General features: G+C 43.0%; 1 protein-coding gene across 7 annotated transcripts in view; it reads right to left on the bottom strand.

Annotated features, from left to right (window-relative positions):
- The window catches only part of sema3fb (sema domain, immunoglobulin domain (Ig), short basic domain, secreted, (semaphorin) 3Fb), a 59,825-nt gene that overhangs the window by 10,413 nt on the left and 26,588 nt on the right, over positions 1-22,824 (bottom strand). For 5 of the 7 annotated variants that reach the window (XM_080891159.1, XM_080891160.1, XM_080891156.1 and 2 more), the window contains exons 3-10: positions 10,781-10,941; positions 10,362-10,424; positions 9,759-9,878; positions 8,412-8,501; positions 6,627-6,720; positions 4,510-4,629; positions 4,117-4,256; positions 2,795-2,909 (exon numbers count right to left, since the gene is read on the bottom strand). In XM_080891159.1, coding sequence (XP_080747285.1) covers positions 2,795-2,909; positions 4,117-4,256; positions 4,510-4,629; positions 6,627-6,720; positions 8,412-8,501; positions 9,759-9,878; positions 10,362-10,424; positions 10,781-10,941 — 903 coding nt within the window. The remainder of the gene's footprint in view (positions 1-2,794; positions 2,910-4,116; positions 4,257-4,509; positions 4,630-6,626; positions 6,721-8,411; positions 8,502-9,758; positions 9,879-10,361; positions 10,425-10,780; positions 10,942-22,824) is intronic. The other 2 variants (XM_080891162.1, XM_080891161.1) reach the window with 1 other exon arrangement.

The raw sequence follows: 22,824 nt of genomic DNA, 5'->3' as shown, positions 1-22,824 counted from the left end.
ACGTTCTACATCAAAGACAACAGCTGCTCTGGATGTTTGAAAAACTCCTCAGTAAATGGAACGGTACTTACGCGGGGTAATAATAAGTTATACATTCATATTTTAAAGACTCTTAGAGAATGGCAGGGTTAAGAGTCTCCTCACTCAAGGATATCTAGCTGAACTGAGAACGTGTCCCAGCTTGAAACCATTTTCAGATGCGCAGTTACAGTACTGCTTTTATTCGACATGATAGTGGATGTTTGTGTAAACTTTGGAAAAAGACTTTTCCAAAGTTTTCATGTCACACAAGAGGTAGCCTCAACATAGGTAAATAAACAACACACTGCACAAAAAAGACATTGTTTAGATGTTTATGTTGTAGTCAGAAACATGTCTGGAAGACATTAATAATACAGTCCAGCAGTCATAAATAAAATCTGGATCTGACAAAATGTTAACAGGGACTGAATGAACTGTGGGGGGGGTTTTCTTCTTTCTTGCAGATGTTTGTAGGAGTCTTTCATCTGAGTTTATTACATAACTGCAACTGGATCTGTAGAGAAGTCATCTAACTAAAAGAGCTGTGCGGCAGAGTTTCATTTACTTGAGATTCTTAGATTTATGTTCCGAGCTCTACAATAAAAGGTGCTGGGCCTTTCTGAATGGAAACTACATGTTCTCCCTGTGCCTGCAGGAGTTATCTCCTGGTACTCCAGCTTCCTCTAACAGCTCAAACCTTAACTGTTGGCTGTAGGTGTGAATGTGAGCGTCAATAGGTGTCCCTCTGTGTTAGCCCTGCAACAGATGAGAGGTGTCCAGGGTCTACATGACCCATGAAAACTGAAGAAAATGGATGGGTTTAGTATTTAGTGGTTCTAGTAAGTGGATATTTGGGCAGGCTAGTTACTTTCCCTGTTGTTTTTTTAATTATTTATTTTTCACGATTATAGAAGATGCCTGTTATAGAAGGGGATGTCATATTCATTCATGAGAGTTGCACAAATGTTCTCATCTAACTTTTAGGAAGAGAACATTTTGTTGTATTTCCCAATGATCTCCATTGTGCTCAGTAGTTTAAGGCCCTCTTAACATCCTAAAATTGCCGCTTTTGTCTGCAAAGACTAACTCTCCAGCTAAAGAGCTTTTCAAACATTCAAACTAGACAGTAAATGTGATGCCATTTGCATGAAAAAATTGTGTCCCATTTATTGTCTCCTCTAGGAGTCCTTGGCAGGGATGCTTGCTTTGTGTAGCCGTTCCTTCTCTCTGGGCTACTCTGGCATGCCCGTCCTTGTTCATTCAACAAGCCTGTTCCATTAAACATTTACAGCCTTATTCAAGAAATATCCAAAAGATTCATCATCGGCGCCAAACACTGACAGCTCCCCGGCTCACAGAACCGCTCTACAATGCACAGTGTCTGTTTCAACACCGACTGAACTAGGTAGAGACAGAAGCCTTGTTTGTAACTGCAAAGGCAGCTCATTCCTACTTGTGATTTGTGGGGAAGAGGCTGCACAACACAAAAAGGCCACCGGGTTTTCAAGTGTCACTTTCCAAATCGTTCAGAGGTATAAAATAAATGTCAACAGTAAAAACAAATAGGTGTTTGTTTGTTTTTAACTGCAGTCAGGTGATGATAAAAGCAAGGACTGCAATGAAGAGAAAAAAAAACTAGCATGGCATAGCACTGTTCTTTCTTAAAATTAGTTCAAAAGCAACAGCGGGCACACAGAAAATCCCCCTATCAGTCTTTGTCTCCATTTCCAACCAGTGGTGACAGACAGAGGACGAGTTTCCCTCAGACAGTCTAATAGTCTCACAGTCACAGACATTCCTGCTCGGTGACCCCATTCGTCCACCATCAGGCCGCCGTCTCCTCACTCACACACACACATGCACACAGACACATACACTTACTTTTGTTTTAAAAAAAAATCTCGAAAGTAAATGACAACTACAGTGGCGGGGTTATGGGTGTCAGTCCTATTACAATACGGTGGATGGGCCTACCATATGGTTCAAAGACTGATGTGTGTGGGTGTATTTGCACTCTTGGCAGGTGCTGCAATAGAACCAAACCCTGCAGAGAACTATTGTCTACTCACTATTTCAGTTGCGATTGTACATGACAGAAAATGAAAATGAGCACGTCTCAAATAAATCCAGTCACGCCATTTTTTCCTTTGCCATTCAATACCCACTGTCAGAATGATTAACTGCACAAAGAAGAAGCATGGCTTCTGTCAAAACGTCGGGTGTAACTAAAGTTGTGGGAGGATGCGTAAGTAATGCTGACTTTTTTCTTTTTTTTTTTTTTGAAAAAGTGGAATTTCAGTGTCAAAACGACTACATTCAAACACACACATTTAATTTTTACAGTGTGTAATTAGACCGATTACAACAATTACAACTTGATTTAATACATCAGGTGCACTAACTATTTCAATCATGAGTTAATGACTTCCCTCATATTACTTGAAAAGTGCCAAAAGACTTACGTGAGATTTAAATGTGTTTTTCTGATTCACACAGCTACACTGCTGATAGAGATGCTAATCTGCAGACTAATTGCTAATAAAAAATAACTGTGAGTTAGCAGCCCCAAATGTGTAGGATGTAAACTGAAAAATAAGCAGTGAGCACCACCGCCCACAGAGAAGGCATTGCGGAGCTTGCAGCACATCTGATTGACAAGGAAGTCTATAAAACATCACCCCACCCCCACCATGTAACCTACTCATTTCCACATCAACAAAAAACAGTGGAAAGAAACACAGCATGATGCGGGTTTACAGTCCTTTGTACTCACTGAGCTCGTCAAAGTGTGTCTCCATGCCGTCGGCCCCGGGCACAGAGCAGATGAGCCTGGCCTTCAGGAAGGTGCTCCACTTGTTGACCAGACAGCAGTGACCTCCGTCGTCGTTCTATTTTTTGGGAAGGGTGGGGGTGGACACAAAAATACAGTTTCTCCATCAGTTGCATCCTCATTAGCCCTCACCCCACCCCCTCCTGATTTAAAAATAAAAAAAGCCCAGGTGGAGCCACCCACACATACGTGTCTCTGATTTGCAAAGACAGGAAGCTAAGGGGGGGTGCTGATGGGGTTAGGTAAACACAGTTTCCTCCTATTTAGGCTCTCCCATCTGCGATGGAGTGAAGCCAGAATCCATACCAAGATATTTCGAGAATGTGTCACACTTTGTAAGAAATTGTCTTTTTTATAGTAATTTTTTAAGGGTGGCCAACCTTCACTCTCTTTATGCTTTCCCATTTGGGAAGTTGAAATGTTTTCATACTCTCTACCATAAATGAACCAAGTGTAGTTTTGGTGGTATGCACGGTGCGAAGAAATGCAAAGAGCATCCAGATGTGTGGCGAAGTAAGTGTGACAGGCTGGGGTCTCCATAGCCCACCAAGAGGGGGATGAGTGTTTGTCTGTCGGGTCAGCACCTGACCCCAAATAAATACAACAGTGAACAACAGATGTCTATTCATATTAATGTACAGAATTCACCTGCTTGCTGCTACTGCTGCACATTCACCCAATGTATATACTACATATATATATGTATAATGTTTTTCCTCTACACCCCCCCCAATTTTTTTGCACATGTCGAGGAGCGTGTCAGGCTACATTTCACTGTGTGTTATACTTGTATAACTATGCATGTGACAAATAAAGAACCTTGAACCTTGAACTGAGGCGCACGTTTTGTACTCCGAACCGTTCTCATATTCCTGCTGTTAGGCTCACACGTGCACGCAAACTTGTAAGACAGGAACGTTTAATGTGTAAATACAACCAGCTCAGTAAGATGACACAGTGTGCAGGCCTTGTGATCCTGTGTTTTAGGACTACTAGTGACAATATCAGTGCAGAGGGAGATCCTGTGATCAGAGGTCAGAGGGCAATCTGACATACAGAGGGATCCATTGTTAGCATGAAGGTTAAAGACACATGTGGAGTCCAGCAAGTTAACAAGAGGTAAATACAAGTCCTTAGCCCATACACATTTAAAGACAGTGGGTGCTTCTCACTGGGAGACTCCAGACTTTTATTAATCACGCTGCAGTTTCTCTTTTCATCAGGATCACACCTCAGTGGAAGAATGCTCCTCAGTGTATACACACCAGGCAGATACGTCCGATACGGGACTGGGTCACAGGAGTCTGGCCCATCTCAGAGGACTTCTCTCGGAAGAAGAAATACAGCTTGTCATCATTTCTCTCGGCACTATCCGGGATGAGGTGTATGTGGACAAAAGTGGGGTCTGTGGGGAGAAGAAGTGGTGAGATGTTTATGTGGACAGTGATCTGGGGAAAACATCTGGTTTGAGATCTTTTCTAAACTTTCAGCCTTTCCTGTTTATCACTTGCTGAGGCTTTCTAAACATCTTCAGAAAACAGCAATCCTTACATTTTAGCTATATTTTATAAGCTTGTTTGGATAGCACGATAAGGAGCTGTGCACAAAAGGCCGCGATCAGTCTTGTGTATCATTTATAGGCTAAATAGGACTGTTACCGTTCAGCCATCTGGAGTTGTACTGATCTGTTCGCATGGCAGTCTTTGTCCCCAAAGTACGGAAAATGGCAGAGTCTGTTCCCATAAAGTCAACATAGACCCCAGCGTACAGTTCTCCATCTGAGAAAGAGAGAAAACACTTGAGTTTCGTGAGATTCCTCGACTCTGACATTATTCCAGCACCACCCTTGGCACGAACCACCAGCTTTTATTTCAAAAAGTATATTTAGAAAAATCATGACGCTCTTCAGTTTCACAACACAGAAGCTAAGCATAACAAAGTCATCATCTGCACATGCGAGTGGTCAGGACGTGGTTGCAACTTGAGACGTAAGCAACTGACATTTAAATGGCTGATAAACAAGGTAAGCCTCCACTGTTCTCATTGTCTCCTAATAATATGTCAGCATTTTGGGGCTGTACTGCTTTAAAACACTATAAGTAGCTTGTATTCTTGTACCAGTACAAAGTGCTTGTTTAAAGGATTAAGACAAAGAAAATTATCTTATGACACGAAGGAGATAAAGATACTCAAGCGTTCAACAAAATTCTCATTTACATACTTTTGGGCCTCTTGTGTGGTAGTCAGACCTCAGCCCACTACAAATGTCTTTTTAATTCTCTAAAATTGATGTGCTCTACAGCTTTTAGCAAAAATTACTAAAATAGGAGTATATAGTTCGTTTCTTGGGGATTTTTTCAGCTGCAAATTAACAAACACTTTGCTGATCCGCTGAACACAAACAACAATCGACACTGTCATAAATGCAACTGTATCAATGGTGGTCAGATCCACTATAAAAATTTCTTATTTTTAAAACATTAAATTCATTCATATTTTCTCTTATTTCAGGGTATTAACTGTGTGCTCCTATCAATACAAACTTCAAACTTCCTGAAACAGCCATCAAATGCACTTCATTAAGACATGAGATATGAGCACTCCCGTGTGTGCAGACTGACAAATGTATAAAAACAGCTTTGTTAAGCCACAGGGAGGAAAGGTGTTGGTCTTCCAGCTGTTGTGTGGGCCCCACTGGAGAGCAGGTGTGCCTCTCAGGGCTCTCAGAGATGGAGAATGGAGACAGTAGGAACAGGAAACACTGTTGTACCACCATTATACTCAATGTCATGGTCCCCGGCAGTACTATAGGGAGATTGATGATATATCATTAAAATGTCCACGGATGATAGGATACCTAATGCGGTGGCGCATCGAGCAGTCAGCGGTCAATGGTGAATCTATTTTTGTGGTACAGGGTTCTTAATCCTTATCAACACTAACAACAGTGTCCCTTACATGACGCTAACTGGTGGATGTGGGAGGTAAATCCATCTTGGATGACAGTACTGGTTCCATACTGGTCATCTGGCACTGCGCTAATGCGGGAAAACAGTGCCAGTGATTTACACCCGCCGCCTCGACCCACAGAGAGAAGATCGCCTTTCACTGGTGGCAACTGTGCGGCCTGGACCTGACTAAATGACCTTGGGCAGTGGCACAGAGGACACTGGCTTCATGAGTGAAACAACAGATGATAAGACATTTCATCCAAACCTAATCTCACTGAAAATTGAAAATCATCTAACGGCTGAAACGTGAAAAAAGCGAGAGCACACAATCGTTTTGTTAATATTTTGCTTCACTGACTTTGTTTGAGGCATTGATCCCACATATCAGCACACTGCCAAATTAAGTCAAAGTTTTAGTTTTTCAAATGGTAATACAATAACTATTTATTTTTTTATTTTTGCATGTCAGACGTATTTAGACTTGAAGCCACTAATTCCTCAGTGGAGGATATAAATATTAATAGTCACATATTACTGAGCCCATTGCAGTCCTAAGAAGGAAAAATTCCTAGTGATTCTAGCTAAACTGTGGGAAAAAGGCAAAGTGACAAGGACACTTGACCTGACCTTGTGGTTATCACTGGCTAACAATAAAAAGCTCTTTACAAAGTATGCCAAACATAAGCCCATTGAAGATCATATAAGGAGAAATGGAAGAAAAGATGAAGAATCCATATGAGATGACACTGCTGTTGCTAGAAGGAACTGTGCTGGACCGTGCCTGTGCCTGCAATCCCATGTGACCAAACCCAGATGATACTTACTGATCAAAGCTGACACGCTGTTGAGCTTCGGGTCATAGGAGCACTTTCCTTTCCCAGATTCTACTTTGCCCGGTTCCAAATGGAAGATTTCTTCCTGAAATGGAAAAAAAAAATCATACAGAGATGGCAATAAATTCAACACTCTCCATCTTGTCACTGTGATTCCCTTGTGTAGGGAAAATGAGGCAGCATATGCGCTGCCTCTGACTCCTGCGGGACCTATAGGTCCTGATGGGGGATGAAGTATCAAAATAATGAGTGTGTGTTCATACAGAAAAAACACATGCAGGAAAAGCGATGGATTTCTAATCCATCTCCATGCCACTCCACTGTAAAAAACAATGTGCTGCGGTGCTGCTTCTCTCGGCATAATAAAGCTGCATGCCAAATATCTCTCAGCTTCTCTGTGCCTATGGGTGTGCAGGTCGACTCGTGACACCTGCAATCCAGCAAAGTGAAAACAAGTCTGCGATGGAGGCTGGATGACTGATGCTCACTGCTCATGGCATCCCAGCACGCAAGCACTGAAAGGTGATTAGCAGGAATTTGCGTATGATAGTGGGGAAAATGAAACAGTGGCACGCAATGACATGTCCTGTAGCTCCGCCGCAAAAACCAGAGCACATCCAATCCCTATTTTTTTACTCCCAGCAGGCCGAGATGAAGACATCTGTGTCGGTGTCCGTCAGCACTTATTTAGGAGCACTGTGCCAAACTCCCTTCACTAGATCATACACGCAACCCTTTACATCATCTTTGATTAAAATCACCACTTGCGCCGATAAGTAGATGGCAGCTTACTCAAAGCCATTCTGGAGAAAAACCCAAAAACGGTCACAAACATTTATGTGTACCGGAGGGAAACTGTGCCCTGAATGTGTTTTTACAACCCTGCTATAAAATGTGACCCTTGAGAAAAGGTTGAAACACGTGTAGAAAAAGAATCGGCCTGAAAAAGAAAACAGTTGAAACACTTTCAAAGTGTCCCACTTCACATAAAGCCCTGTTGTCCTTCAAAAGTCCCTCTCTGCTTTTTAAAGTGCTTGGAGAGCTCAAACAGAGAAGACATGTTGAAGTATGTGACTCTTTTATTTCCTCAGCTCCATAGCTAGTTGGCTACAGATGGCTGGTGTTTGCTCTAAGCTAACAGAGCCTGCTGTGGGAGTGGGTCAGATGCTGACTAGTCCTGTCGCCTCTGTGGGAGAGCCTGAATAACATTCCTACAGAAGGCGGAGGGCTCTTTGGGGTGAAGAACTGCTGGGTGTGACACCCTCGAATGTCTGATATGATGAAGAAGAATGATTCGGAAATCTGCTCTTTACAGCTCCAGCTAAATGCTAAATAGAAATGACCGTGTCATGCATTGAACAGCAGCAAAAGCCTGTTTAATTAAACGTGGGCCGTGTATCTTTTGTTTTTTTTACAGCCGGATCAGCCATTTCCAGTTGATTAGCCAGCTCTCATGCAAAATGTGGCATTTAACACAGAGGCAAAGCACCAAAAGGACAAAGGCTAATAAGACAGGGTGCTCAGACAACAAGACTTACACAAAGGAAATGTGAATGAAACAAGGAGAAAACGAAGCGACGTGAAATGAAATGCATTTTCAAATTACACTAAAAATGTCGAGATCGTGCAGGGACTGAAAAACAGTGCATGGAAAATATTACAGAGATGAACAAACGATGGCCAGGTTAAAGATGGTATCGACAAAATGGGCACAGACACAAAAAAGGGGAGCATGCTGCTGGTGATCGGTTCGTGCAGACAGGGCCCGCATCGCACCTTGAGTCCGAGTGTCTCGTGCACCGCACTGGGTTCAGCTGCACGGTTAGCCCTTCCTCTGGCTTGGGCCATCTGCAGATACATGGACGTCTAAAACAGGAAAAAGCAATACATTCTCGGCGTTACACTACTGATGAGGAGGGATCAAGGCCTTTCATGACCTTGCTGCAGATTGCTTGAGCCTGTTTTGACCTCCAGACATGAGACATGAGAAACTCCCTAAACCCTGAACTTCTGAGATCAATATAATACAAGCGCGTAGGGAAAGGATAAAGAAATATGTACGCAAGACTGTGCAGGGAATGCGGGTTTCTTTATTGGACCAGATGGTGGAAAAGGCAACAATAACAGTCCTCTATTCTGTGGTTTTGTCAGTAAAGGCTGTCACAGTATGCCACATACACACCCCTAAAATCTGCTGGCACTGCAAAACATTTAGCTACGAGTCTTTAAGCGCATCTTAGGAATGTTTCTTGCGATGGTAAAATCTATTGATAGAAATCCATCTGAATTAAGAATTACAAGTGTTCCTACAGTATGTGTGTCAGGATATGTGTGTGTACATGCGTCCGTGCAGAGTTTACCCCCTCTTGTTTTTACAGTTGTGGTTAACTCCACAGACCAGCTGAGAAAGGTGCTCAGGGGTGTATGATTTGGACCTGTCAGTGTGACAGAGAAAATAACAGCCCTCTCATTAATCCACTAGAACTGGAACATTCCACTTGCACCCCATAATGGGAGCTCCCACTTGCAATTACCCAGCATCTCACATGGTAGAGGCTGGCGGGTGGCCTGGATGGATGCATGAAGGGGTGGAAGGATAGGTGAGTGACTGGGTGGAAGCCCTTCATTAGTAACAAGCTGTATGCAGCAAGGGGCTCGAGCAAGCTGTGCTCGCTGTTGCGATTTCTCTGTGATCACAAGGGAAAGTCAAATGGGAAATTTACTTTTTATTTATTGCCTTTTATAAAAGTCCCCTGGTCACAATTAGGGAGCGAGTGTGATATTTAAAGGAAAGTGAGGTGTTAAAGAGGAGTACGGCAGCGTAAGCGGACTGGCTAGGTTTACGAAATTCAAGAGGTCCCATTAAAGATTGAGACTAAACAGAGTAGCTCTAACGGCACACTGGGGACAACAGCTGTGTGCTGGTGAGGCTGGTGTGCTGGCTGCTGGGGACACAGGGTACCACAAGCAAGCTTAATGATGGAGCAAAATCATCATAAAGGGAGCTTAGTGTAGGGCGGATGGAGAGTAAGGCAAACCATATCATTCATGATGTAGATGGAGGAAGTTTTTAATGCTGCTAAGATCAACTTCTCGGCCTCTACATTCCTTTGTAATTCTAACCTGAGGTTTGCGTCCGCGGTTGACAAAGGTGCAGACCGGATTGTAAGCTCCTGTCCCACAGACGTACAGGTGAGTCCGGTTCCATGGCTCAATTAGACGAATGAAGTTTGCACACTCCTCCTGGAAACACAGACATTGAAGGAAATTAAATAGCAGTTCATAGTTAATCTTTACTGCCAGACCTCCTGCTGATTTACTGAATGCTCACTGATTCTTATTAAAACTTAAAAATCTGCCAGTAATAATGTGCTTCTATTTGTATTTTGGCAATATATCAAACTATCAGCCAGCAGTGCTTGGTTCCCGAACTCAAGCTGGCACAAAGAAGGATTCTGGGCTTCTCTGCTCCATTCCTGTCTCATTGGCTAGACACGAGGGAACCAGAATTTTACTGGGCCAGGTCCAACTCCGCAGGTAATTCCATTTAACAGGTTCATCACATTAAAACTGATGTGAACAGATGAGGGAATTATATATTTTAAATGCAATTTATTTAAAAAAAAAAAAGATATATTTTATTTTTTCAAGCTATCAAGTTTAAGGAAACAACTTTACTCGGGCAATCCTGCTCTTGGTATGTGCATTTTCAACGCGCATACTTACATTGGCATCTTTCCCACTCACGAGGCACTCCATTCTTCTTTGTTCAGGCACTGGCCAGTGGATCTGCAAGAGTGGGAACGCGGGACATTTTATAGCTCCAGCCCAAACCGTTATACATCACTGGCATTTATTGCATATTTGGATTAAAATTTTAAAAGGGATATCCACCAAGGCTAATATAAGTCCTGTTGGGATTGTCATAGACCAGTTACAGGGTTTTAATGAGCTGCACCAGAAACAAAAAAAGAAGAAGAGTAGTCCAACAAAAACTTGATGTGAGCAAACCGAAATGTCTGCTGCTGGGGCAAGAGTGGGGAACATTTCACTTTGGGTAAAACTGCAGTAAAGGTGCTGGCTTTATCCCACGGTAACAGCCCATTTTAAGGCCCAAAGGGAGAAAAGCATGGGAAAGGTCTTACAATACGTGGGTTCTTGTTGATGTCATGGAGGTCCAGGGACAGGATGTGGTCCTTGCTCCCAACATACATTCGATCATGGTCCTCATCCATACGAAGGATCCGATAGTCAGATGTGTTGATGAGGTAGGCGAAGTGATGAGCGGTACCAGTGGATCTCAGTTCTGTATGGAAACAGAAATGCATTGGTTACCGACAGCTGCAGCTACATGTGCGCATATTCGCGCGCACACATGCATGGGCAACTGACACATTCCTCGTGCCACTCCTCCGTGGACTTATCTGATGGTTTTTCACCGACACTTGTGTAACAGAACACCACTCATTAGAGACAAGTGCTACTGAGTGTCTGTCAAACAGCACTGATGGCTTAATACCTCCTGAGTGGATCAAAGGATCTAGAAAGTCACTCGTTAGTGGCAGTCTGTGGGAAGCCAGCAAACACAGAAACAGTAGACCAGCAGTTAGCTATGATGTTCATACTACATAGTTCATGGAATAGGGTAAGGCACAACATTTCATTGCATGCTTGGACACCATTCTCTGAAGGTCAGACAAGTGTGCGCTTTCAGCAACACAATGCAGTTGACACGTCCTCGCATGTCTACAGTAACCCAATCTCCCTATAGACTCTGTGCTGGAGTGTTTGTTTGATATGTTCTGCTTCGTTCAGCAACCAAGTACAGGCAGAGCAAAAGGCCACGGCTAAGACAACAAAGGCCCCGTGTCCCACCATACATAAACACACTCCTTTGCAATCTATAGGGTAAGAGGCCTTAGACGCTGGCATTCAGATACTGTTGGACAAACAGAGAGGTTTCACTCAAACAGCAGGAAAGTTCCCATCCTCCATTTAGCCTTCTTCTATAATCGAGAGATCACAGGCACGGATTTGAGGTTAACCCAGAGTTAGCCACCAAAACATGGCAGAAGGAAACCAAAGGATAAACCGTTACATGCAGTTAGCTGCATTTGACTGGTTAAATGTGACATAGTTGAACACTGGTTTGCCGGCGTGTTATTAAAGGAGCGAACGCACAGCCAGTGTGGCATATCAGACCTTGAAGGAAACACACTGTAGCTTTATAATGGCCAGTTTAAGATTTTTTTTAATTTTTTTTTTAACAAGCTCTGTATGTGTAGTCATGTATTGTGGGTTTGACGTTACTACGAGGTTGTTAGGTGTTTCTGAAGAAGAGGTCTGGCCACCCAAGCATGCAAAGACATCCACATGTCCACCACTGGTCCTTAAAATAAACACCATCTAGAGACCTTTTTAAACAGACTCCCTATGGAATCTGATATTGCCAGTCTTTTGAGCCAGATCTAAATTTAGCACGGGGGTTACGTCAATAAGCAAAGATTAATAGCATTAGATATTCTATATTTATACAGTTTGATTTAATAACTGTGCCCACCAATGGAACGTTTACAGGTCAGCAGAGTGATTGGCAGCTGTCAGCCCCGCGTAGAGGAGCTGCAACATGTGGCTGGACCCTGTGATTATTTGTGTTGAGTCTTAAGTTGAATGATGAGTCCCCATACACTCTAGGCCAAGTGCACACTGGATAAGAATGCATTGTGCACACACACGCACACATATACACACACATTCCGAGGGCCAGTCGGGGCGCCCCCCCTTCTGAAGCAGGTTGTCAGCGACTTCTCAGTGTGTGTTTGTTGTCAGAGAGGAGCTGGACGGGACCATCTGTCAGCCGAATAGGAAATGTGAACAGCGCAAAGCAACAACACGCCCTATTGAGAGGCGCACATTAAGAAACAAACACATGTACTCTAATCTCAGGCCAGACTGAATTCTATGTCACAGGTAGAATTTACCCCAAATGTTGTGCCTTTCCTCGTGACTTATCCTTCATATTTGCATGTAATGTGGTCTCCACCATAGACATCACCTTTTAGAAATCCATTTAACTACAACAGAACCTGGTTACAAAAAGGCGCGCCACTCCACCTACTGGATATCATTGTCTTTTCTGTCAGTCCCTCTTAACTCAATCCCAAAGTCAAACTTCACCTCAGGCGGGGCCACATGGCATTGTGCTCGTTTGACATGTTGATCAAGGACGTATAATGGCAGCAGACTGAGCTTGGCTGCAACTCTGCTCCAGAGGTCAGGCCGCACAGCATGTCTCTGGGCTGAGATTGGTGCCAAGCAAACACTCAATCACAATCAGCTCGAAAAGACATGCAGAGAGGCTACACTTTTGCAGAATGCCAGTTTGGAGTGTGTGTGCTTTTTCTTTTTGTTGTTTATGCCCATACCTAAAAGATGAAGGAGAATTTGTGGGGTTGGGGTGTATTTCCCAGAGAGTAACAAAATCTTATGTTTGCTACGCGACTCATTTGTCTTAATTTTCTGGCACTGAGCTGAATCTAATTTGCAGACAATCCCCCGATGTTTTTCAACCAGTCACATTTTATTGAGCTCGGATATATTAGGCTGCACACTCAATCAGCTGTTTTCCCAGACTTACTTACAGATTTGCAGCCGCAGATTACAGTTTCACACAGGACAGGCTCAGAGAGGCTGAACTACTTGTGCTCTTTTGTCAGCCACATTAGAGCATGACAGCATTTTCCACATGCAGACTTATCCGAGAGATTGAAAGGCTGGGAGCAGAGTGTGAATATGTCTATCAGAGCCAGATAAACTCATAGTAGCCCATTACTGCCTGTATGGCTTAGGCCCACTCTGGGGGGTCTGCGCACACACACACACACACACACACACACACACACACGCACGCACGCACGCACACACACACACACACACACACACACACACACACACACACACGCACACACACACAGCAGGGGCTTTGTTTCAGGACCACACTGCTTCTCCCTTGTGAAATTGCAATGGCTCTATTAGGAGGTGAAAGTAAGCCGGTGGGGCAACCTGATCCTCAAGCTCAGTGTCTATCCCATTCCTCATTCACTTGGGTTTTTACAGTAGCATGCCTGCACCTGCGCACAAATGAGAGAAGGTCACTTTATGACATTTTTCCTATTTTCAGTCTTTCTTGTTCATGAAAGAAATGCAGGTGTAGCATAAAGGCAGAAAGTTCAGCTATTTCACAGTAGTCACCTCAGGCATCTCGGTTCCTTTGTGTGTGGCGTTCCGGTCCACACTCTTCAGTCTGCTGAACACAGACAATCCGCTTCTCTCTCCAAGGAACCCAAGGTGCTCTTGGCTCAAACAGCCCACTGCCCGTTTCTTGCTACTCGCTGCACTCTGGCCTCAAGAAAGCCCTTTGCTGATCTTTGAGAAACTGGATGCTGAGCTGAACGAGACCTGAAGAAATTCTAGCTTAGTGGCATCAGAGCAACCTGCTAAAGATGCTGGAGATCTACCAACAATACAAGGCCAAAAATCTACTACCAAACTTTTGGTAAGTTGATATGATGTGTATCTTGACACGAGTACTACACTTAAACTCAGTCACGACTTAGTTATACTGTCCCCTCTTTTTTTTTAACTGCTACTATATTTTAACTGTAAGGGAACAGTGTACTTTGTACTTCACTAATTGTGTGAGACAGCTGTAGTTACTATACTTTACTTTACTTACTATAATTTGACATAAAGTAGTAAAGATATCAATATAGATAACAGCCTTTTTTGCATTTATACATTTATGTTGGAGCTAAAAATGGAGGATAGAATGAAGACTTCAGAACCAAATGAGATTACGCATTGACTCTAAGCGCTTGGGATTACTGGTTTCTGCATTAGCACTGGAGACAAGCAAGATACAATCACAGCCAGTTATATCTTGGATCACGGAGCCATTATCCTTACGCTCAGTATACCAAGATCAATATACTTGGTCTACATGGCATATTACTACCAAGTAGGCCAATCACACTTGTTGTGGTCATGCAGCTGAATTTTACATGCTTGCGCGGGTGAATGTCAGGCTATGGTGTAGGTCGAGTCATATGGTATGCAGCAACATTACAGCGACAGCACAGATTGAACGCAGTGTTAGAAATTAAGTGGCAACCTGGGACCTCTTGTCATGTCAAGTCAAGTGGCTTTATTATCATTTCAACCATGTGCAGTTGTACAGTACACACTGAAATGACACGGCGTTCCTCCGAGACCATGGTGCTACATATAACAGACAACTGGCACAGGACCACATAAAATGCAAGTGTGCAAAAATGTTGTAGATATGAATTAATTATTAATTATATTTTAAATAACTGAGGTAAAGCTATCCAGCGGTTTACAAAAAAAGAATAAGATTTGAAAATGTCAAAAGATTTTTGTAGCAAACTTTACTTTTTCTTTTTTTTTTTTTAGTTTTGTTTTAAGATATTCTCCCCTCTCTGGAGGGTCATGACCTATGGAAAACTATTGTACTTAAGTACCAAGTATTTACTTAAGTATTAAAAATATTTACTTCTACCCAAATCAAGAAAGTAAAAAGTACTATTCAGTTTTGTGTGAATTTGACATAATCAGTACAACCATCCTTGTCAAAACTCAAATTCTGTGACCATTCTGCAGATTAATATACCAAACAATTTGCCACTAGCAGTAGTAGCACTGAAGCTCAGTGAAGCTCCTGTTTGAACACCACTGGACTTTAAACAGTTGTAAGTTTTAATCTTGCTGTACATTTGTCAGTGTCAGCCATTTAACTATTAGCAATTACCTAATACCAAAATTAACCAGCTGTTACCATTGAGGTAGTGGCAAGCAGAAAAATGACTATGACCAATAACAAAATGATTTAGCAAACATTATTAGTGCTGCTGGTCAGTAATGTTAATAGTCAGTGTTAATTTAACAGCGGAGCACAATTATTTGTGCCTAAGTGTTCTGTTTCTTTTAAAGGTGTAGTTTGAAGCTGAAAGTGTGAGCCTTTCTTACCAACTCTGTTTTAACAACAATGCCAAAACCTGAGCAGAAGCTCAGCACTACCTCAGACAGACAAAAAAAAATTCCTCTGTTTATTTTTGTTTGTTTTTCTGCACTACAAACTGATATCGAGTTTATAATTCTAGCATTTTCCTGCAAAACTGCCATTGTTCAGTACTTAGAGTTAGAAACAGTGATGTTATTAGTGGTTGTTTCATCATGCAGTTCCCATCAGACTCTACTGTAAAAACTCAAAACCTTAAAGAGCACTTCATTTACAAAACCCATCTTCACTACCAATGTGAGTCCACTCTAAAATGGGTGATTGGCTAGGAAGAAAATTGTGTTTCGTTGCACTAAAGTGCCAAAGCAAGACATATATCGAACAAAGCACAGATTCTTTATTTCTTTCTCTTTGCATTCATCAGGTTAATTAGCCGAGTTTAAATGCAGGTTGCTGTGACTGATTACCTGAGTTCCTCATTCACTCAAGGTGACTACATGTTCTGCAGACTGCAATACAATACAGTTGTTGTTCTGGAGAATAGTGGATGTACCTTGACCGCAACCCTTTCCTCAGACCATTAGAAGTACAAATGTATTTTTATAAGCTTACCTGGTTAAATGAGGTATAGAAACATAGGGGGAGAAGCATGCCTCACTGTCAGATGGAGCCAGCCCTTTTCCTCCTGAGAGAATACTTGGCTGCTGACGGTGATCTCCAGGGCTGCAGGCCTGCATGTTATAGCGTATCTCCTGATCTTAAATTAATAGCCAACGGGCCGAGTTTACTTTGGAAATATGTTTGGACAGGCATGGAGCGCACTCACGAGAGTTCATCTCCAGAAGTAAGAAAGTAAGAAAGCGCAGTGGTTAATGCCGACTTATATGAAGTGATTTCCCACCATGCCGTACACGAGGGACAGAGGAGACGGGATTTCACATATCATATTCAGCTTTTAATGCGTCCTACCTCGCAGTGTGCTTCGGTAACACAAGAACTTCCTCTCATTACTGTATCCAGCGTAGCTTAACAGTACGCGGCCCGTCCCACTCATAACTTTCCTGGCAAATTCGCAGCAAGCGTCGGATAAGTGATTGGATCATGGAAAACTTCAGACTGTGTGTTTAAACAAAACAGTGACAGTGAGCGAGAGAATTGAGAGGGCCTAAATACACATCCTGGCACTTGACAGCGCAGTGGCCACTCGCTACTTGACACTGATATGGGTGTTCCACCCCACTGCATATTTCTCTGGTTTCAAATTGGGTAAATTAAAAGTGGAGGCCACTGTGAGTGTCAGTGCATGTTGCTGCTTGAAGCCTGCAGTACTCCCTGTAGAGAAGTATGGGAGGTGAGGAGGAGGAGGGGGATGATGATGGGAAAAGACAAAACTTTGCAGTCCGTTGCTTTGACACTGAGCAGGAAGGGAGCAATGAACAAAGCGGACGAGCATTGTGTGGAGCAATGATCTACTCAGTTCACAGCTCAGTGGTTTTCAATTGGGGAACATTTGTGGCTAATTAGAAACTATTGCGGCGCCCTGTGCTTCTGTCTAAGGAGCGATGCATGATTAGAGATGGAAAATGCTGGTTATGATCTATGCAGATCAAACAAGTGTAAATTAAAATAAGTAGGGTTAAATAGGCTTGGATTAAATGTTCTGAGGTAGTGCAATAATAGGTAGTGCAGAAATACCCCAGTAGCTCCTGGCATATCACAAACAAGCTGCACTACCTGAGCATTGCCCCAAGGTAGTTTCCAACCCGTCAGAAAGGTGTGTCGGTTCTCACACACACACACACACACACACACACACACACACACACACACACACACACACACACACACACACACACACACACAGGTGATAATTAGGGTGATTAAGAGGGGGTGGGAGAGGTTGCATGCTCTCACACATCAAAGGCAGCACTTGTCAGGAATCCTAGCCAAATATTTGAATGCTGTCAATGCAAAGAAGGAAAACTCCAGTTAAGACACTCTTATTACTCCTCACAAGGCACGCTTCGTTGCAATGATGGAGCGGCACAAAACAGCTTCAGAGACTTTTCTGGGGGGTGAAGGAAAATAAATGCAGGGTTTCCTAGTTGGCAGTTGGGTCAACTTTTAACAAGGCGCATTAATGAGTTGAGACGCCACAGGCGACAGTGCCACAGGTTTAAGAGACTTGCTCGACATGACACAATTCTCATTAATTTGTATGAGTCTAAGTCACTGAAATATTCATAAGAACCACTCCCTGCTGAGCTGTATAAAGGTGCATTTTATTCTCTCGGGCATGGTTGTGCACCTTGTTTATTATGTTTGCCAATAAAGTGGAGATGAAGCTGAGAGTAAGAGTGGCGATTGGGCAAACAAGCTGCTATCTGTCTAAGAGGACTGTGTCAATCTATGCTCATCCTGCTGTAGCATGACCTCCTAATGCCGCTCCTGCAGATTTCTGTTTATCTTCTCAGTCAGGAGAATATGCTTGCCTTTTCTATGAGGGTGTTCATGTGTTTGGAAAGAGTTCAGAACACTTTCTGCACTTTATTTGAGCAATTACCTCTAAGCTGGAACATTACTGTTTAACTATTGAGTTACGATGTGGTATTTAACTGTTTGGTGAAAAAGAATTGGCACCTCTATGCAAAATAGCCACAAACAACACATTCAGACTTTTGTTTTACGCATATGTTTAACATGGGAGTTTTTTCTGTAAGAAAAAGTCCAAGAAATGATTGAATTTGCACAGTTGTGAGCAGAGTTGGCCGATATCCAGATGCCTGTATGCAAGAGCGGCCGTGTTTCCTCTCTTATCTTAATCTAGCACAACTTTCTCACAGCGATTTCCTGTATTTATAGAATAAGGAAGCCTTGATATAGGGGCACTAACATAGCGATGGAGATTAAGAAACCCCCTTCTGCTTTAGGACAAGTGGGTGCCCACTGGAGGGCCTGACTGCCACTTGCGCTGCCGTCTTTTCAGCAGACTCACTTTAAATCAGCAACTTTCGGGGCCCAGAGCGCCTTCTCTCTCTCCTTCGACGGCCTCTTTCAACTTCCCTTCATGTCAAACATTTACACGACTTATTTGGGTTTGCGTGAGCTGCATGCTTCAAAGCCAGCAGAGGAGTGACAGAGTTGTTAAAGAATGCCTGTGTGATTACTGGAGAGTGGGTCTGAGGTGAGCTGGGCTGCTAAAGGAAAAGGAACGATAAGAGCATGAGAACGCAGCAGCTGCTCGTCTTGGCTCCGTCACTGTGAGGGCAGAGGATAATAAAAGCGGTCAAAGGCTTGGCCACTGTGTCACATCAGATAGGACATCATTCAGCGGATAGCAAATATGCAAGGGCACAGAATCTAGAGATATGATCTGACCCACTGGTAATGCCAAAGAGTCTGACCCGCAGAGGAATGGTAATCTATTGTGATGGCCTCAAAGCTTCACTGCACCCTGTGCGTGTGTGTGTGTTTGTGGAGAGGCAGGCTCTGCAGCTTGCTACTAGGAAAGAAAACACAGACAACACAGCGTGCCTGTACAAACACCTGCCCCATATGTGCAAAGCATCACCAAAAGCGGTTATGCTTGCCATCATCTCACTTCAAATTTGAAACTGACAAGGCATGGCATTAAGATGACAAATCAGTCATTAGCAGTCGTGTTATTTTTGCCTTGTTGTCTTGGTTGTCTTCTTTTCTCGTACATGTTGCAAACACCAAAACATTTTGAAAATTCTCAGAATACTTTGCACACGATCCCCGTATCATCCGATCAAGCTAACGGCAGAACTGGAATATGGGTTCAAGTTAGGACAGCAGAACAAAATTACATACACAAATTTTCTGCACTCATGTTTATAGCGTTAAATCTATTTGTGGATACAAAGACCTCAAATAGATGCAACTTTAAAGGAAAAAGGGGAATTAAAGAGACAAGTTAAAATGCGTGGCTGTCTGTCGGTCATGAAAGCATCTGGATACAAAAGCTCTGAATCCTTGCTTCCTCTCTCTGGAAAATCAAAGTTCTGCAAGTTTTATGGTGTTCTTTTGTGAATTCAAAAGCTGTTACTGTAAGCACTGTATTTGAACAACTTGATTCCGGATAAGCAGCATTAATCCTACACCGTGAAAAAAAAATCCTAAAAAAACAGTAATATTCTGGCAGCTGGGGCGCCAAAATAATACCATAAAATAACAAAATAACTTTCTCATGAAAATACGGTTATTTTAAGTAATGACAATACAGTTTGTTGCCCTAATTTTACATGGGATTTTGCCTTTTTCAAGTGCTTTTAAGCATTAAATTAGGAACATTTTAATGTGATTAAACAATGAAATTACCTGTAAACAAGGTCAATGAATGTGGCAATATGAATAATAATACTTAAATGTACAGAAATATACAGTTAACAGTTGGTTTAAATAACAATGGATTGCATTTATATAGTGCTTTATGAGACCCTCAAAGCGCTTTACAATCCCACTTTATAATTCCCCTCTGGCCATCACCAGTAGGTGGCAGGTGAAGTGTCTTGCCCAAGGACACAACGACCAAGAGTGTCCGAGCCGGGGCTCGAACCGGCAACCTTCTGATTACAAGGCAAACTGCCAACTCTTGAACCACGGCAATAATAATTATTATTATTTGATGTATAAAAAGTTTATAAGATTCATTTTATATATTTTTCCATAGCATTACATTTTAATTTAACAGTTCAATCTTTCAAATAACGGACAAATATTTGTGAAATTATGATGCATTTGTGAACGTATTTTAACAATCTAAATATGCATATGTACAGACAAATACATTTAAAAAACAAGAAAATTATGTTTTATTACATTTACAGTGATTTTATGTTAATTTACGTTTGAAATGTAAAATCACAGTCTATTAATGGTACAGAACAGTACAAAACTGTAAAACACACAGTGAAGTACTTTTATATTACAATTTTTTTACAGTGTAGAAACAGGAGTGTGCACAAAAGTATCTGAAATCATTATTGCCATGAAAAACAAAAACACACAAATGAGTGTGTGCGGAGCTTTGGCGTGATTCCAGCCATTAAAACCACAACAAAGTGAAGCTACTTGGCTATTCATGGCATGCTGTTTGTATTCTGTTGCTGCGAGCTCCCTCGCTAGGGAAAAGGTGTGCCCCCCTCTTGTCTCGACATACGTTGAATGTGATCCGTCATAATGGATACGCACTAACAGCGATCCCATATCACACATCATTAACCACCACGTCTGTCCTCACAGTATCCAGAAATCGCACCGCCATCGTCTGTGTCGGCGGGAGCCGTGACACCCCACCGTCGTCACCTCGTTACTACCGTGCCCCGTGCCCCTGTCGACCTAGGGAGGCTCACCCACTATATAATTAGGAGCCACTGTCGTGCCCCACCCCTCCTACATCCACACCCCCTCCTCGCTAATGGCATCAATTTGTATTCACTGTCAGCTCTGATGAGCTCTCATGCGGAGAGATGGCCTTATCACAGAGCCTCTGGCTCCCGTCACCTAAGCCTCTCTCCTGCTCCCTGCCAAGTCCGGCGTGCTGATGGACAAGCAGAACGGGTGAGGGAGGGGTGAGGAGGGTTGTGGTTGAGGGGAAAGAGATACACATTTATCTCCATTCTCATGTAAACTCTTGTAACAGCAGACAGATGTGCTCACGGTGCAGAGGCAATGAAGAATCCGTAAGTCTGACTCTGTATCTTCCCTCGAACTAGGATCTGCTTTTGGACTCTGCGTTCTCTCTCCAAACAAATGAATGTCCTTCCCTCTCGGTCTAGATGAAACACATGAAAGCAGAGGTTTGGCTGAGGATGATGTCAAATGTGGAGAACTAGTAGGGAAGGAGATCCTCTCTGGAGAGCCTTGATCTAATCACACACATCTGCACAAACAGGGCTCTGTTTTAACAGACATGTGTTTTATTATCAGTCTCTACCTCAACTCTGACACATCAATGCGCCTGACCCATCCTGCGCGTCAGTTCCTGCAATACTTTGGCAAGCTCTGCAGACCTGTTTTGCTCCAAATAAACTAAAACTGTCACCTAATAACTTACTGGTTACTTAAGTAGTCTGGCTTTCTGAGTTATCTCTGGGGTTATTATTCAGCAGCACAGATAAAGAAGCCCTCATTGGAATATACCTGGCTAAAATCTTTGCAAGCTCCTTTTAGCAGTGTTGCTGCAGCCTGAGCTGGGAGACGTGCAGAGGTCAGAGGTCACTGGACAGCAGTGGCAGTGCTTTATGTTCTGGTTTAATCTGGGATTAGCTCAGGGTCAGGGTTATCTCTCCTCAGCCTGAGAGGAATCAGGAAACTGGGATTGCCTCGGGTAAACTGGCATTACTCGATGGCCCGTCCAGAATCTCAATGAGTCCACTGAACGGGAGCAAAGGAAAAAAAGGGAGTGTGTATGTCGAGAATGGCTCAGTGGGCTCGGGGTTGTAACCTCTCTGCCATCACTCCAGCTTCAGCTCAGTGGAGATAAGAATTGCAAAAAGCTCTGAATTACTACACCCGGAGAACCACTGAATCACAGGGTTGTGGTCTAGCCACAGTTATGTGCATACCTTCTGGCATACCTTCTGGTTTCCTGAGGACATTTAGCATGGTAAATTCATTTTAACACTACTTTTTGTACAAAGGCCAGGGGAGAAGGCAGAGCACACGCATTTATAACAGAACAACAAAGACAGCCCACTGCAGAATTAGCAAAGGAATTTAGGGCGAAGCAGCCACAGAGACTAAACGTGAAACCCTGACTGAAGGAGCCTCATTACCTTTAGCCTTACCGTATCGTAATCTGCCATACCTCAGATTCATGTCAGCCTATAATCCCTACATATGGTGCTGGACACACTCAAAAGGCAGAGACACACTCTGCCTGAGCGTTCTACTGTCTGCGGCCAGACGGTGTGTGCACCTGGGAGAAACAGTCAGCTACGAGACCAGAACGGCCTTAATGTAATGGAGATGGATCTGTCTCAGTCTCACTCTCTGTTTAATGTTGTAGAAAGTCTCTGTGAGAAGGCTGAAATTAATTTTACTGAATGTGTGCCACGCTTCACCAAAAGCAGAAGTAGAACAGAAACAGGTACGGTTAAAGAACAGCAGCCCATAGAAACTCAGGCT

Source organism: Rhamphochromis sp. 'chilingali' (assembly GCF_963969265.1).
Source record: "Rhamphochromis sp. 'chilingali' genome assembly, chromosome: 9".
In the NCBI taxonomy this organism is placed as follows: Eukaryota; Metazoa; Chordata; class Actinopteri; order Cichliformes; family Cichlidae; genus Rhamphochromis; species Rhamphochromis sp. 'chilingali'.
The sequence above is the reverse complement of the archived record's forward strand: the minus strand, read 5'-3'. Positions and strand labels throughout refer to the sequence as shown.